At 37.1% G+C, this 17,348-nt stretch overlaps 2 protein-coding genes across 4 annotated transcripts in view; one reads left to right on the top strand and one right to left on the bottom strand.

Annotated features, from left to right (window-relative positions):
* Positions 1–6,276, bottom strand: part of LOC124169020 (ribonuclease 3) — a 49,751-nt gene extending 43,475 nt beyond the window's left edge. For both annotated transcript variants that reach the window (XM_046547482.1, XM_046547484.1), the window contains exons 1-4: positions 5,929–6,276; positions 4,027–4,422; positions 2,753–3,147; positions 852–1,098 (exon numbers count right to left, since the gene is read on the bottom strand). In XM_046547482.1, the coding sequence (XP_046403438.1) occupies positions 852–1,098; positions 2,753–3,147; positions 4,027–4,422; positions 5,929–5,939 (1,049 nt within the window). In that variant the 5' untranslated portion in view covers positions 5,940–6,276. The remainder of the gene's footprint in view (positions 1–851; positions 1,099–2,752; positions 3,148–4,026; positions 4,423–5,928) is intronic.
* Positions 6,277–6,999: 723 nt separating this feature from the next.
* LOC124169698 (uridine-cytidine kinase) overlaps positions 7,000–17,348 on the top strand; it is a 42,073-nt gene continuing 31,724 nt past the window's right edge. Inside the window, exons 1-7 of one of the 2 annotated variants that reach the window (XM_046548383.1) lie at positions 7,000–7,184; positions 7,255–7,355; positions 7,474–7,633; positions 7,727–7,823; positions 11,437–11,582; positions 13,030–13,127; positions 15,008–15,056. In XM_046548383.1, the coding sequence (XP_046404339.1) occupies positions 7,175–7,184; positions 7,255–7,355; positions 7,474–7,633; positions 7,727–7,823; positions 11,437–11,582; positions 13,030–13,127; positions 15,008–15,056 (661 nt within the window). In that variant the 5' untranslated portion in view covers positions 7,000–7,174. The remainder of the gene's footprint in view (positions 7,185–7,254; positions 7,356–7,473; positions 7,634–7,726; positions 7,824–11,436; positions 11,583–13,029; positions 13,128–15,007; positions 15,057–17,348) is intronic. The other variant, XM_046548384.1, reaches the window with a different exon arrangement.

Below are 17,348 nucleotides of genomic sequence, written 5' to 3'. Positions count from 1 at the left end.
GTTGTGTTAACGAAGTCGTAACGACGAAACGCGTAGTGTAAAATAAATCTATAAGAGGAAATATTGCAATGTGTCATTTCAACAATATTACGAACTTCCACCACATCGTGCCTAACATTATACAAGATATTCACATAAGATTTATAATATTGAATATTTGTCCATTTTCATGAGTATGATCTATTGTAGTCTCACTAGAGTGAGGTTTAAGGAATGGCTGGTAGAGGACTCCAAAACGTCAGCATGATTTCAGCAAGAGTTCTTAACATTGAAAGCGGAATTCATATTTTTTGTTTCAGACAGACAGAATTAGGATTTCGTATAGCAGTTGAAAAAGTATTATCATCTATTCAAAGCCATACAAAATTGAAGAAAATTATTCTAAATTTTCCTTATAGTATGAATTCCAAAATATTCAGACTGTTTCCACCTTAAAGACATTCATGCAATATAATCACTGATTTTTTTATTTCACACAGTCACTGTATTTGTGTTCCTTAAGAAAATGACAAATCAAAATTCTATCTTCTGATGCTAAAAAAATGTGAATTACTTTTGGAAAGTATTTCTCTTAAATTCAAATCATGATCATTCACTTTGGTGTACTGACTCCTTTGTTTCCAACATAAGATATAATACCTTAACTGTTACTCACAAACTTAGAATATCAACAAAGAATTGCCAAAATAGAACACTACGTATGTACAAATAAATACATCACAATGCATTCCTTTATCTCCTTAAATAAAGTTTTAACAAACAATCATCTACGGAATTGGAAAGGGAAAACCTAAGATCATACATCCATGGAATTAATGAAAGATGAAAATATTAAAAAAAAAAAGGCTAACCTCCAATTCAGGAGATGTTCCTCTACCCCATCCTTATCTGTTTTCTTCGTGTCCACTATCCCCTTAGGCTCCAAAGTTTCTTTTGCCTCCACCTTAACAAGATCTAATGTCTTCTCCTTAGGAGATCGTGGCCTTCTAATTTCAGGCGGACGACACTTAGGTAAAGATGATTCACGACGTGAACGGCCTTGAGATCTGGAGCTTCGGTGGTGGCCATCCTTATAAGATGAGCGACGAGGAGGACTCGCTAGAATAAAAAAAAAATAGTACTCCATTGTAAAGAGAAAGATTGACTAAAAAAGGTGGAGTGATAGTGAAACGATCATTTGAAAGAAGGAACTTAAACCAAAATATCCACTATGATCTAAAAAATAGTACAATAATGGAGGACAGCCTTGGGAAAAGAACTATGACACGATAAAAATGAAGAACAAGGCAGAAAAATTTTATTAGATGGAAATTCTTTCTGTCAAATTTTGAGATGAATTAGTGTATAATTGTTCTCCTCCTTTATCCTCCTGTTTACCCTCTCAATTACATTTTATATATTATGTATAAGACATTTATGTATTTGAATTGATTGATCTATCTATATGCAATGACATTATGTAATATCCATCCATACTTCTACGTATTATCTGGCTATTGGTACTGATTTTTACTGATATTTCTATTTTTGAACAACCGATAATTTGTAATCCATCAATTTTGTCCCATACACTACTCGGTTAAAGGGCAGCAAGCCAGTCAATAAATTATGCTATCATTATAATAATTATAAAAACACAGAAAGAATGAGCAAGTCATTAAAAGCGCTATCTTTGGTCTTTATGAATTCCTCTTTTGAATAAATTATCAAACTGACGATAAAATCATCAGTTTTCAAATGTTTCCCTGACAACAGGGTATTCATTCAAATTGAGTATTTTTGATATTTCAAAATAATTTTGTTGCTCCATGCACAGGAATGCTAACATTATGATACCATGATATTTATAAATAAAGTCATTATAATTTATAACAGGGTTACTTTCTGTGACTTTTAATCAAGGATTTAACCCTTTCACTGCTGTGGACGTACCTAGTACGTCCGCACGGCAGACTGCGGTGGACGTACTTTTTCTTCCTCCGTGCCATGCGGTCAGCACTTTCGCCGAAGCACTTCGAAGGGACCCACTAATCCAGGACCCTTTCCTCGACGAATTCACCCACGCAAGACCGTCTCATCGGCCCTACCAGCGGGGGCCCTACCTCCGGAAAAGTGACCGCTCTGACTGCAATTTGAAAATCAATCAATCAATCCGATCATCGAAATATGATTGTTTTCATCGCACTCCTGCCAATCAAGTACATCTTTGAACCGTGTTTCTGCGATGAAAAATAATGATTTTGTTAACTTTGATATAATGGCCATTTTCCGGTGGTCCGCAGCCACGTTTTGTTGCAAAGTTAACAAAATCGTTATTTTTTATCGCAGAAACACGGTTCAAAGACGTACTTGATTGCTTGATTGGCAGGAGTGCGATGAAAACAATCATATTTCGATGATCGGATTAATTGATTGATTTTCGAATTGCAGTCAGAGCGGTCACTTTTCCGGAGGTACGGCCCCCGCTGGTAGGGCCGATGAGACGGTCCTGCGAGGGTGAGTTCGTCGAGGATAGGGTCGGGGATTAGTGACCCTTCGGAGGGTGTACCACACCCATCCTGGAAGTACCTGCTCCATGGGCCCAGGAAACGCATTTTAACATTTTTGCCGCATGTGAGGAGAAGGTTTCCGGAGATTGAACAGCAGTGAAAGGGTTAATATGCTAAGGGAGTCATATGAAACGCACTCATTAAGAATGTCAATTTATAACAAACAATTGCAAAGAAAATTAGACATTTTGAGAGGCACTAACCTCGTGGAGGTAAAAAATCATCCCGACGATGTTGAGAGGACACAGAGTCGTGGCTTTGCTCCCTCGAGTATGACCTACGACGACGTGGAGGTGGACTAACACGCCTCCTTCGATCCTCCCTGCGATCATACTTCCCATCTCTTGCTCTCGAGTCCCTCTCCATGCGTGAACGATCCCTGAATGGCGACCTGTCCCTTAACGGTGACCTGGGTCTGGAAGAACGGCTGTACTCCCGCCTCCATTCCCTCTCTGGTGTTAGTGACGGAGATCTGCGCCTTCTCCCTGGCTCCTTACGGGAGCATTTTGGGGAGAGTCTACTCAACTCCAAACGGGAAGATCTCTCCTGCCTCTCGGCTGATGGTTCCTGGGTTGTGACAGCCACATCACTACTTATCCTGACAAAATTAAATTATAAACAAATAAGATAATTGCATACTAGCTAGCAGGTGCAGAACTTTCAACACTTTATACGAGTATGCCTAGAACTAATGCTATAAAGGCACCCCTCCTTAATTTTATTCATTACTGCAATTCCCGTTATGAATTTTCCCAACTCATTAATAACCAATACTTTATTTTGGAGTAATTATGTTTTAAAAGACCAACAGGTTATTTATCAAAATTACTTTCAACTAAAAATCCAATGTAATCATTTTGAATGCAGGTGAAAAATTTAAAGATAATCAGCTTAATTATTAGGTGCTGATTTGTTTTATTTTATAATGTTTTTATAAACTAGCTTTGCTGTTAGTCATCTTGTCCAGGTCAAATCTTGCCACTCAATTGTAACCCACTTTCCAATGAGCTATTAAGCTGAAATTTTCAGGATAACTCAGAACCAGATGACAATACATAATTCTACCACTTTAATTATGATTTTAACTCAATCTAAATTATTATTAAGAAATTAAAATTAAACATGGAGATTAGCTCACAAATGGTCACCAAAATTCGATGGCAGCACCGCGATTATTTAAAGGAATGAGAATGATTGAGAGTCATCACAACAAATTTTTTAACATCATAACATCCTGAAACTATGAAATACAGTGATCTACAGTTGATTCTATTTTAATTGATGTTAAAAATAAATTTAGCACAATAGGGTAAGAAGTGCTCAATGTTTTCTGTTGTATATGAAGCAATTTATTCAGAGATTTTGTCAGACTCTAAAATAGAAAATTTATTGTATTCTTTTCGGTTCAAAACAAAAACATTGTTTTTCATAAAAACTTATTCTGTATTATCATTTATTAACAACAATCATAAATTACCTGGAGACACATGACGAGGCATCAGAAGCAGTACTATCCAAGTGCACTGAGGGTACAGGCTGCTGCAGAATGCTCCCAACGTTGACAAATACAGATGACGAAACTGGGGACGGTGACGGTGTGGGATAAAAGTTTCCTGGCAAAGGGGAATAAACAGAGGGTGGAGGAGCAGCCACCGGAGGAGGGATGTGAGATGGGGGAGGGTACGGAGGTATGTACACAGGTATAGGCGGCCGCTCATAGTATATGTTCGGGTAGGTTGGGAGAGGTGGGACAGAGCTCACTTGTGGTTGCGGTGGAGGAGCCACAAAAGGAGGAGGCTGAATGTACTGCTGTATGGGTGGTGGGTATGGAGGCGGCCATCCTGCTGGTTGCTCACAAGGGGTCTGAACTGGCCTGGAATCAGAGACACGAAGGTCAGTGATAGGTTCCTATGAATGTCTCTTGCAGGGGCGATTTGGTATGATATTTGAAGGAGGCAACCGACAGCTGAGGTCTTTTGCACCATGAGGGAAGGATATGGAAGGAAGGGTGGAGAGAAACCCAGCGTCGGCATTAGCTTGCTCTAAATGAGAAGAGCCATGGAGACCACAGATTGACATTCCATCTAACAGATGACCTGCTGTGAAATGCCCCCCATACAACATTAAAGCAGGGATTGGCCAGTCTCTAAAAATTCTCTGCCACTGCAGAGATTTGAACCTGTGCCCACGAGGTGGGAAACCAATACTCAAGCCACCGGACCAACCTGATCCCACTTGCAGGTGTGGTCTGGCCAGGTCAGCTGATCGGCAATTGCCGATCAAGGCTCCTGTCTATGGTAAAACGGCAGACAGGGGGTAAATGCCAACAGGGAGGGGGGGGGAATGACCAATTGTTACACGGCATATTAACCTGCACAAACTAATTTCTGAATTCCAAAACGATTTCCATTGTATGGAACGGAAAATGTTCGATTGCATGAACCAAATAAGAACAAATTCTATTCTCTGCAATTAAAAAGATAGGCAAAAATCAAGCTTTTTGGAGCTTTCTAAGGTAACTATAAATGGCTTGAAGTGTAGATGGCTAAGAGGAATGGATATCATTCACCTGATATTAACCCTTTCTAGGGAGATTTAGGAAGGCAATTTTCGTAGAATTTCTACGGGAATAAATAAAAGTTAAGGTATTTTAAAGTTAAAGTTAAAGCATGTAAGATACTGTACGTTTTCATTGCCAGGTAGTTCAATGAATAGTCACTTGAATGAGGAAAATATTACGGCAATTATACTTTTAATTTAATCTAAACACCAACAAAGCCATTCGCAATGATATCACGAGTAATTTCATGCAGAGCGCAGGATATGGCTCTATATGGTAGTTTCTGACGCCAAAATGTTAACATTCAGACGTAAACGTCGCACTCCACGTACACAAAAACATAATAAACTTATCGCTGGACATTAATTGAATATTATACGAAAGGATTGCCCGCAAAAATCATTATTAGATAGTAGGGGCGTCGTACTGTAAAAGGGAATTACAGCGATGGCTGATTCACCCGTCTGGTTCGCAGATTTTAAGGGAAAACCAATTTTGCCGGCTCTTACGTGGGTCTACACTACAACGGCCAAAACCCTTGTTCTCATGACAGCAGTGGAAAGAAGTATTCACACCCTCTACACCTTCATTAATTGTATGATCAAATTTTGTGACAGCGGAAATGGATCAACTGCAGATTTCTCTACTTTTCGTTGAATGATAAGCTTTACAAATACGAACGCTCACACATACACTGTTAAAATTGCAAAATAAGGGTTCATAATTACTAGCTATTATAATCTTTAGCATTTGAATATCCATTCCAATCTCTTAAGCATTATGTAAAACCTGGTATAGAAATAGTTGAGTAAAACTCACCGGTTCTCCATCGAAGCAATTAGACAGCAATCAAGTTAAGGTGAAAATCTCCAACTCGCGTAAATAACTCAGCGCAACAATAATTTCAATGAATTATTGTGCTTTGTTTAGCATAAAAAATCCTCATTACCAAAGAGCCTGATATTGTGCCGGAATTTCTGGAATGTCTTTCCACATTTTAACAACAGTTGAGTGAATATCAATGCGATGACTTAATAATGTATTTAATAAAAAATCACAGACACTAAAATTAAGGTCACCACGTTTACAGTAACGATGCTAAGGATGAAATCACACTGGAAATTTATTTCAAAATAGACACGGCCTCAAGCCATGCGCGGCGTGCGTAGCCGATGCATGACTCGACTATCGTCGAGCGTCCGCGAATCCGCAGAAAGCGGACCTCAAAACGAAAATGTAAAAAGTTTTTTTCCGTCGCTTATAAAATTAACAGCATTTGAATGATGATTAAAATTATCCCAATTTCCTTTCAGATAATTATGGTGCCTCATGCGTGTTACTAGTCGTTGCATTCAACTGCTCCCCTTTGTTTACTTTTTATCTCCCTCCCCCTCCCCTCATAAATCTTGTGAAGTTCCATCATGATTTACATTTTTTATTTCTAGTACAGAGAATTGATGCATACAAATATTTGTCATGGGATAAATTTATTCGTAAGGGTATCTAAAAAATACTAATTGAGATTAAACACGCGAAAGGGGTGCCAGGATAAGTTTATTCAGGATTCAGGGTATACACCATTCACACCGTAGCTACTCCAACACTTTATGAACACTTGAACGTGTAACTTTAGCATTTATTTGCATAGAAACCTCGAGTACAGTCGTCTTGATTGTTTCGTAAGAAATAATATCTTTAATAGTATGCAATTCTGAGTCTATATGATACAATATATGACTATAATTTTGCGGTTCCTCGCGGCTCGTACCCTTGCACCTATTTATGACTTCTATCATTTCAAGATCAAACCTTAATTATTAGAAGAAGATGAAAAATATTCGATTTTTTAATTCTTGGGTGTGTTATGAAACGCGACATAATAGTCACTTTTACTATAATATGTTTATTTTTGTAATTTTTGTATTGTGCGAATTCGCAGACGTCGTAGACCCTGAGCAACAGTAGAAAGGCGGTTGGCGTGTGCGGCGACATATCTTGCGTGTGGTAGAAGTGGTAGAAGGCGTATGGAAGAAAGCGGTACACCTTAAACACACGATAGCTTCTCATGGAGACTGGTAGGGAGCAATCTCTAATTTGATAAACTTTATGCTCTTTACCGTTGTTGATGATAATATCGTGTCGCAGAAATGGCTGCATATCAAAACGGTGACTGCGTCGCCAGTCCTCGTAGTAATGGCAAAACTCCCTTCCTCATTGGCGTTGCTGGTGGAACAGCATCTGGAAAGGTGAGAAATTATTTGCATGATTACTTCAGTTTACGCTGATAACGATGAATTTTAATTAAGAGGAAATATCTTGCACGTGTTTTTTAACCGATCAGCATTTACTTCTGTTTGTTTTCAGTCTACAGTTTGCAAAAGAATCATGGAAAAATTGGGTCAGGTCGACATGGATCAAACCAAAAGACAGGTTGTTTGTATAAGTCAAGACAGTTTTTACAAGAGCTTGACTCCTGAAGAAAAGCTGAAAGCCGATAAAGGGCAGTACAATTTTGACCATCCATGTAGGTAGTTTTTCTTGTCAATATATGATAGTGGAAATAATAGGTGTTATGGCAAACTTATATCAGTGGATAAATTAAAATTTTCTTTTTCAGCTGCCTTTGATGATGAACTCATTCTTTTTACGCTAAAGGAAATCCTTGCTGGAAGAAAATGCAAATTGCCAGTGTACGACTACCGGACTAATACCAGGTAGGAAGACTGCCATTTGCTACACAAACTGTGCTCCTATATTCAATCGGGATGGCTATTTGTCGTCAGTAATGCTCTAGGGTGTTAGGCACCTAATTTAGCGATTATCAGTTTCAACCCCTTCCCAATTCCAGTTTTCCCTCATGTTTCCCCTTTTCCTTCGATAACAATTGTCGAGTTTACTAATATCAATCGCCTTAAATGATGAATGATTGCTCTTGCATTGATTTTCCTAAGTCGACTGCCATGTTAGTCAGTGACTTTACGTATCAACTTTTGTTGGATAATCCTTTAATTGAGTAATATTGTGTGTGTGGTGGTATCCTCCCACTGTGATATGAAGACGCCTTGTTTCTCTTTATCATCTCACTGATTGAATTTGAATTATTGTTCTGTATTCTTTACCCAACTGAGATTCATTTTTCCAGTTCATTGTAATTGGTTAAAGTTGGCAAATTGAATGAATAAACTTTTCCCCTGATGCCGAGCTTCAACAGTAACTTTTAATTATCAACATTACCCATTCTCAAGGCTACTGGTTCCTGGAACCCGGGATGGAACCCGGATCATCGGCTGCCTTAAATTTTCTTTACCAGGACAAATTTTACTCAATATCTTATTCCTCTCATTGTCTCTTAGTTTGGCATAACTAATGGAGGAATGAGGGAATAGATCCCCTCCCCCCTAAGGCCTCACAGATACAAAAAGTTATTTAAAACTATTGTCTAGTTTTGACATGTTATAACTGCATCTGCTTAAAGTTAAAGATCATTTATTAATATTATGGTAGTGAGATGAGTCACAATACCAACCGTTGACTAACCCTCGAATCCCCTGTTACCTGGAGGGATCGCTCCCCCAGGCCCCTCAACACCCTAAAGCATATTCCTGGTTTCACCACACTGTCTTAGTATATTATAGACCACCATTCTACTGGCACATCAGATTTTTAGGGAGGTACCACCTTTTGTATCAGGGTATGTTTGTTGGGAAAGGACCAATTAAGTGATTCAATTTTTGCGGCAAAACACAAATGCTGGCTGCGGAATGTGTGGTCGTAGACTCTGTAAATTGATGTTGGAGGTGAATACAAGTGTTGTACTGCTCTGCTGGATGTGTACTTGTTGGTTTTGAAGAAGAATTGTGGTGTTGTTGCTGTATCATAGGGGATCTTGGCATTAATATAAAGATCATTGTCATTGCATGGACAGTTCAACCAATATCAAGGTGTTTCAGTCAGGGAGTTCTAGTGAATAGCTATTCAAATAGGTTTTTTTCCATAAATGTAGACACTGGATTTTTTAATGCTAATGTGGCAGTTTTACAATCTTGGCCATCAACTCAAATCTGTCGGTGAAATTTTTCAGAGAATGAAGATTGAAAGGTGAGAGAGTTATGCATTCAGATGGGCTGTATTTAGACATACCCAAATGGCCTGTTGAAGTGAAAGCCGACTGAAGTACTTGGCTAAAGTATTATAGTAGGAAAGGAATTAAGTTTAGTAAAACATATGCATATGGTGCTTTCTCTGCAAATGATATTCAGGGACTACTCCCGGATTTTAGCTTGGTTGATATCTCAGTTACCTTCAAAGTTTTTGCTCTCAACTTGGGTTCTAGCAATGAAAAAAAATGAATCCTTTCTAGTCCTTTACCTACAAACATACCCCAATACAAACTCTCAATTAGATCTTCTGGTAAATGAGTGAATATGGTGCTTAAATCAAGTGTTGCACTTTAGAGGCTGTATTGACCGTAATGCAAATGAAAACTCCAGAGCATTTCCTGAAGAACACTTGAAACTCTTCATCACATCTGTGTGATTTCCAGCAACATGGAAATCCTAGAATAATCAGGGAAGTTATGTAGGATTTCATGCTTCATATGGAATCCTGGAGTTGAATTTTTCTAGGGCATCTGACTGAGATAGGCTCTTTTTTATCTGCATTGTATGCCTCGTTAACTCGGAGAAGGAAGTAAAACCTTGGTGCACCATCGTCGAAGAACTCTTACAATTAGTTGAAACCACTCTTTTGTTTGTAATGGAATATTGAGGATTTTGATTATGAAAATAACAAGGAAATAAATTCAACTGTAGCATACTCCCGATTATCTGGGCTAATGATGGGGAGAGGAGGCACGAATAATTAAAACTTTCACTTTAATTTCTTGTAATTTCTATCATATGCGTTAATCAGTCAATCTTATTATTATCTACACACGTTTTATGCTGTATTAGATTGCTTCTCGGAATCATTAGCAACTTTCTTTTCCTGACTGGATCTTTTTTTGCTGTGATAACATGAGTGCACTAGTATTCTTACTCGTAGTAGCAAAAATATATCACAAAAGGTGTTAAAAAATGTTTTTGCTCTGCATATTAGAAGAAACAGCTTTTTTAGACATCTGACTGTGGGCAACGAATTTTGATGGTGTCCAAGTCAAGTGTCGCAACTTTGGAGGGTATATTGACCGCAACGCAAATGAAAACCCAAATAGAGCAATTCCTGAAAATTACTGCAAAGGGGAATGTTGATGGAAGGAAGAGAATTTTGCATGTAACATATCAATTACAAATAGCTACCTCTGAAATCCCGAGCAATTTTTACTGCCAAATTTTTGAATTCGTCAAATAAGATACAGACTTCCAGATCAAATAGATAAGGCATTGGAGGTATGAAGATACTCAAGAATCATGGGAGTCTTTTTAGCTGTATTGTTTGAATAATTTGTAATTCTTCTTTCAAGAAGGAGGAGCAGTTTTAAAATTAATTTATATCCTAACTTGAAGGACTACTAGAGATGAGGAAATAAGATTGGAATTTGAAAACGCTGGAAAGCAAAACTGATTTGTCGACCGTGGAAAAGTAACCTAAGCGTAGGCAAATTTTGTATGAGGAAATTTACGCTAATCAGTTTTCCTTTAAAAACAACATGTTGTGGACTTAAGGACTGAAAAGTGCTAGGTAAGACCTTATATCATTTTCTAAAAATTTCTTATCAATTATTTTTGTAATATTTCAACAAAACTAGGTGGTATGATTCTCAATTTTAATTATGAGTAGGAGGGTGGCCATAAAGATTTGTTGCTCGCACATCTCCATGAGGTGGGCTATGGTAGCTATTTCCTAATTCTTTCCCCACATGAGGTAATCCTATCGTGCACTGCATGCTGTAATAAATAAACCAGGAAGACTCCAACATCAAATTTTTATTGTCAGTACTCACGTCCAATCAGGGGTGCTGACTTACAAACAATATTGGGGGGGCCCAAACCGGGGACCTTGCCCCGGTAAATTTTATAAGTAATGAATTATAAGTTTTTTAAGCATTTTAGAAGAGTCATATGATCAACATTAGAACGCTGATCACTCGAATCTCGATATCTGGGCACTCCGGCGAAAATCGACAAGCCTGACACATTTTTTCCTCACATCTGTAACGATTTTATGGGGGGGCTCCAGCCCCCTAAGGCCCCATGGAGTCCCAATTGCAGTTGACACTGGGTATTTCTTTATCTATGAGTCCTGTAATACTGGATGCCAATTTTCAATACTTCTAGGGGAGAAAGGGAAACAACTTTTTTTATTCATTAATTTTACTTGTTTTTTTAGGGTTGAAGGACAAGAAGTTACTATATACCCTGCCGATGTTGTGTTAATTGAAGGAATCCTTGTATTCTATTTTCCTGAAATAAGGAACCTGTTTCATATGAAACTTTTTGTTGATATGGATTCTGACACAAGGCTTGTGAGAAGAGGTAAGTTGTGTTGCTCTTTATTCCAAATGAACAATTCTATTAAAAGTATGTTTTTGATAAGTAGCTGGCCTTCATGTTCATTTAACTTAAAGATATTATTTTAGGTATGTCACACAGCAAAATATCTCATGTTGTATCCTCTGCAATCTTTATTCATCAACAAATTAATATAAAAATGATCTTATATCATAAAAATTGTTTCTTTTCAAAATATCCTCAAGGGATTTTGATCTTACTATAGGTTAGCTTCCTTCATCAAAGAATTCAAAGATCTTTTAACTGCAGCTTGTGCCCCATCATAAATATGATATTTATGTGCCTATGCTTAAGTGAAGAAGTTTCGGCTTACTTGGAAATCAAAGGTCAAATTTAACCTTGTTTGAATAAGCTCATTATGGTAGTCATTGCAGCTATGGGCTAGATGACATCAAATGCTTATGCTTGACGTTCTGAGGGATAGGCAGTTTTTTAAACTGAACTTACTGGAGCATATCTGAAGGACTGTGCTCTGAGAAACATGTAATTACAATCACTATATTGTCTGGGAATGAAAACTTTCCGTTGAACACAAAAGATGAGTGTGATTTATTTATTCTTTGATGGGTAGAATAGGGTGGTTTCCTATTATTTTTTTATTGCCTTAATCGAAAGATTATTACTCCTGGAGTACGCATTTCATGCTTTTAGATTTTTAAATGACGATATCTATTTTTCGCGATTAAATGAAAAGTGAAAATTTTCAAGCTCGGGAAAACGCGATGGCTAAGTATGAATGCCGGGAAAAGCCCGTGTGACGTCGTTCTGGTTCCCGCTGCCGCGAGTGAGGTGACCTTGGGGCGAGGCTTTGAGCGCTGATATGATGCAGGATGCTAGCAGGTAGCAGAGTACCCTGCTAGCTGGTAGCGCTTGGATTAAATAAGGATTATTAATACCTTATCAAATTAAGGAAACTTTCCGACCTTAGGCAGTTTTAATAAGTGATTATTAAGACATGTTTCCCTGAGCCCTGTGCCTCATGCATGAATTGGTAATCTCAGAGGATGTGTAACTCCTATCTACTCGTATAGAAACTAGGTCCCTGTGACGTCATGTGGAGTGGCATCGCATGGGTGCCACTCTGGCCTTTTTCAAATGAGGTTAAAATTGACCGTGACCATTCGTCTAAACTGGGGTTTCTAAAACCAAATAATTTGTATATTATGAAAACACTAATGGTGGGTAACGAATCGCAATCAATGCCTTTCGTTTTCTTTGATGAAGGAAACTACCCTATTGTGATCTATCATTTGATCAAAGTCTATAATGTTTTAATTTCACTCGTCTTAGAATGAAATGAATATCTAATTTGAGGAGTTAATGGAAAACTAAATCTGTATGTTCAGTAGTAATCAATGCAATCTTTAAATTCTTGCCCCATCTCTCATTCTTTTTTTTTTCATCTACTCAGTTCTTAGGGATATACAAGAACGAGGAAGAGATTTAGACCAGGTTTTGACTCAATATACTACGTTTGTGAAGTTGGCCTTTGAAGAGTTCTGCTTACCGGTAAGTCTATGTTTCTGTGTGTGTTATAATTTCATGACATATTATTTATCTTGATTTTACCAGATATATAACATCTTGATGAATGTTTATCTTTTTTGTTATAATGAAAACATAAGGTAGTGAGTGTCTTCAGTGCAATAATTTCTTTAATCTGTAATTGATTTTTTTATTTTATTATTAGTTGATATATTTGTATTATTATTTTATTATTTGCAAAAGCAAGTATACGACCCAATTTGTGATAAAGTTTCAATACAATGGAAAGACATTGTGCAGTTTAAAATACCAATTGGGCATGAATTATTTCAATCTGTAGAAAGGGAAGTCCCTCAAGTGTAACCACCAGATCTCATTCAAATTTTGCTCTATGATAGGAAATGGAAACTCATGAGATGTAATTTTGGTTTCAGCCACCAAAGCTTGGTATTCTTTAGGTATTAGAGATGGAAAGTACAAAAATTACTAAAAATTAAAGTTAAGAAATTACTGTGGAACCTCGTTAAAGCGAGTACGGGCTATAGCGACACCCCCGCTATAGCCCGTCTAAGAGTAGTCTTGATCTTTTTAATTGGTTTGTACTTGTTGTTTCTGACCTGAAATAAATAATTTAGATGCTTTTCCTAATGTTATGTCTGTTTTATGTGGGGTTTCATTCACTCTCTGTCACTGAAAAATGGAAAGAGCTTTTGTCGACAGGGCATAACCTAAAAATTTGAACATTACGTTCAAATTTTAAACAGTGAAAGCAAGTTTATAAACTAAGAACACAATGGAAATTTATTATTAATACGGCAGAAGACATAATATTGGACTTAATGTCTTGCATTTACATTTTTGCAAAACCCTAAACACTATAGGATAAGCCCACGACACTTCATTACTGAGATACAGTGGAACCTCGTTAAAGCGAGTACGGGCTATAGCGACACCCCCGCTATTACGAGAGATAGCCGATGCACCGTCAATTGACCCTATAATAAGCGTGTTAAAAAATTCGTTTTTACGAGACCCTTTCGGTGTTGGCTCTCGCCATAGCAAGGCTTTCACCGCTGGAGGACTTTCATCAAGACTCCTTAACCTCTGTAATTGCTAGCGATCTGTTAGAAATGAAGTTAATGGAGTGCTCAGTCTCAAATTTATGTGGTAAACTGTCGTCCGATAAATATAATGATCGACGAAACAATGCTTTGCATTATTTTTATTCAGTGCGGCGCTTATAAATTGTTTGAATAGTTTGTCGTTATTTGAGTAAGGAAATTTAGTGATGCAAAAAAACATCGCCTTTCGTCTGGATTTATGCTTACGTTTATCGGATAGATGTTTATCTGTCGCCGCACCACTCCTGTTCCTGTATATCTGTTCGCAAGAGGTATATTGGCTATTATTTGCTCCACCTCCGGTAAAGCGACAATTCGCTATAGCGAGTGTTTATTAGTACACCGTGGGGTGTCGTTATATCGAGGTTGCACTGTACTAAATTTATGCATCTCGAAGCACAGCATTAAACAGTCTGTGCTCTTCTCCCTAGTAATGGTATATAAGGGTCTATATTTGTGCTGTGTGTTGCATTAATTTAGGCGTTTTCTAGTACTTTTCATTGCTAATATTTCAAAATTATTGTGCGTTAGCGACTGAAACCTAAATTACATCTCATGAGTATCTATTTCCTATCACCTAGCAAAATTTGATAGAGGATACTTGAGGGACTTTTCTTGTTAGTCTAGAAGCATTTAAAATCATCCGGAATATTGTAGCATCGTGATCTCTGGTCAAGCCAATTTTAGGATCGTTGATGGTGGTAAAAGAGCTACTGTGTATCAAAAAATGCCTGTTGCCAACCATATTACTATGTCACTAACTTTCCGAATTTCTCTCTTTAGACCAAGAAGTTTGCAGATGTGATCATCCCCCGTGGTGCTGATAACATAGGTGAGTTTTCTTTGATTACTCTTAATGTATTAGTCCTTGATGGCCAATGTGAAGCTAATTTTAATTTTTTTATTCAGAAAAAGCAATCCAACTATGACATTTTGCACTCAAGCTTTTTTCGATTTGCTATTTTATTAGTGCTCTTGAAGGTGATCTTGAAAGTGGTCATGGCTTTGACGAGTGTGATGTAGAGTAGTTTTGGTAGAATTGGCAGTAATTTCTAGTTTCTTTCCGTGGAAAGTGTGAATTTTAGAATCATGTATCAAATTGGTTAAATAGATGTTGACCTGTTGAATGTTATTTTTGAATTTATTCATCCCTAGTGTGTATTCTTTTTGCCTTTGTACCTAAATTTGATGTAGAAATCCTTAACTGTGACAAACACTGTTGATTTACTCAGTCAAATGCTACCAAGTTTGCATTATTATGTGTTATTAACCCTCTATGTGCTATCCTTCTTCCTGGGGTACTGGCGAGAAATGCTGAGGGTATTTTAGTAAAATGTAGCAACTAGGACAAAAAAATACAGATATTTTATCACATATCTATAAGCTTTTTTAATGATTGAGGTTAAACTGGTTAATATTGACAAAATATTTTTATGTTCACTGAAATAAAATATATCAATGTAGTAAGTTATAGCAAATTAAATAATGTATTACGTAAGAGCCGATATTTTGGCCCATCATACTTTTTGCCCGAGCGGCAAAAGCTGATATTTCCGCTTGGCCTGCCGCACTTAAAAGTTAATGGCAGAGGATTAATGTTTATTCCCGACAATACTTTGTTGACTGGGTTTGTAACATCTATTGCTTAATTTTTATCTAGTCTCTCTCTTAAATTATAGTTGGCCTCTTCACTGATTTTATTTTATTGTTGATTGTGATAGTTTTAAAAATAGAGAGACCCAAATTCTTCTGTTTTTCTATTGGTCACCTACTTTTCAAGCTTTTTGTGACAGAAAATTGACAGCCTCAACCCCTCGCAGATAAGTTGAAAACATTACAAACTCATGCTGAGTGTTTTTTCTGCTTCTCAGCCATGTGTTTAGGCCTCGTTTCTAGCCTTAGTGAGCAATTCCTTCCCTTAATGAAAGATCCTCTGAAAAATAGTTAATGAACCAGAAAGCCAATGATGTAGTCATCTCGTCAAAAATGGGCGGCAACTCCTGCATTTCCTTATTTTACTCACTGGAGACTGGCTGAATGGGAAGATTTTTTTTCATCATAGCTTAGTCCATTAATGCCGTGAGGCTTATAGGAGGTGGTCAAGTTGATTCTCACCCAATCTCATATGGGGGGTCCTGGCAGGTATACATAATTTTTCTTTCCACAGTGTAAAATTGTAGTCTTAGTAATCTAAAATGCTAGTCTTAACTAATAGTTAATATTTTGAAATTTAATTTAATATTTAATGTAATGAAATAAATTGTTATTGTAAAAATGCAATTCAGCATAGATTTCAGAAGCAAAGATTAGATACAATGTATTTACGCAGAAAATATGCATTTTAAACAATCTCAGATTAGATTAGATGGAGAGAGTCAAGCAAATCTCACAATTTCTCACTAAAGAGGGAGGTAGGGTCCAAAAATCACTAACATCACCTCACGTAATTAATGGATGCCCCCTTATCTTTCTCTTCCATTTTCTGAATTCTTTTATTACTCACTTTAATTAAACTTTTCCTGCCCGTGTCTACTGTTGGAAAACGTTTTCTGTGCTACGAGTAGCATTAGAATATTTTAAACCTCTCTTTACGGAGCTCTTTTTTGGGGTGAAGTTACATTGGTATTTTTGTCCTTCAAATTTGAGACCACTGAAATTTAAGACCAGCTGAACGGGCCTCCGTCCATTAGCCCGGCCACTGAACAAGACCCTCACACTCAATCTTAGCAGAAATCTAAGGTCAACTTTTTTCGTTACCAGTATTTTTTTCAACCAAATATTGCATTTGATTTTCAATAATTTACTCTTTTAAAAGAATTACTATCATTTTTTTAAGCGTCGGGGAATTTTAAACGGATTTCTAGCATTAATAACAAAACCATGAATTAACAGAAGGTAATAAGAGAAGGCAGAAGTTTGACATTTTTAACGCTAAAACTTCATTTAAAAATTTCTTATGCACTGAGCAAAATGGGGAATTCATTTCAAAGTAAAAAAAAAATAGTATGCAACAAAATGTATCATTGAAAAAATTATTGATAATATGACCACTTCGAAACGGATTCATGCCATGAGGATGATCTTAAACGAGTGAGAGGGTCGCGCCTAATTGCTGAAGAGTGGC

This window comes from Ischnura elegans, chromosome 12, assembly GCF_921293095.1.
Source record: "Ischnura elegans chromosome 12, ioIscEleg1.1, whole genome shotgun sequence".
Taxonomy (NCBI): domain Eukaryota; kingdom Metazoa; phylum Arthropoda; class Insecta; order Odonata; family Coenagrionidae; genus Ischnura; species Ischnura elegans.
This window is presented reverse-complemented; position numbering and strand designations above follow the sequence as displayed.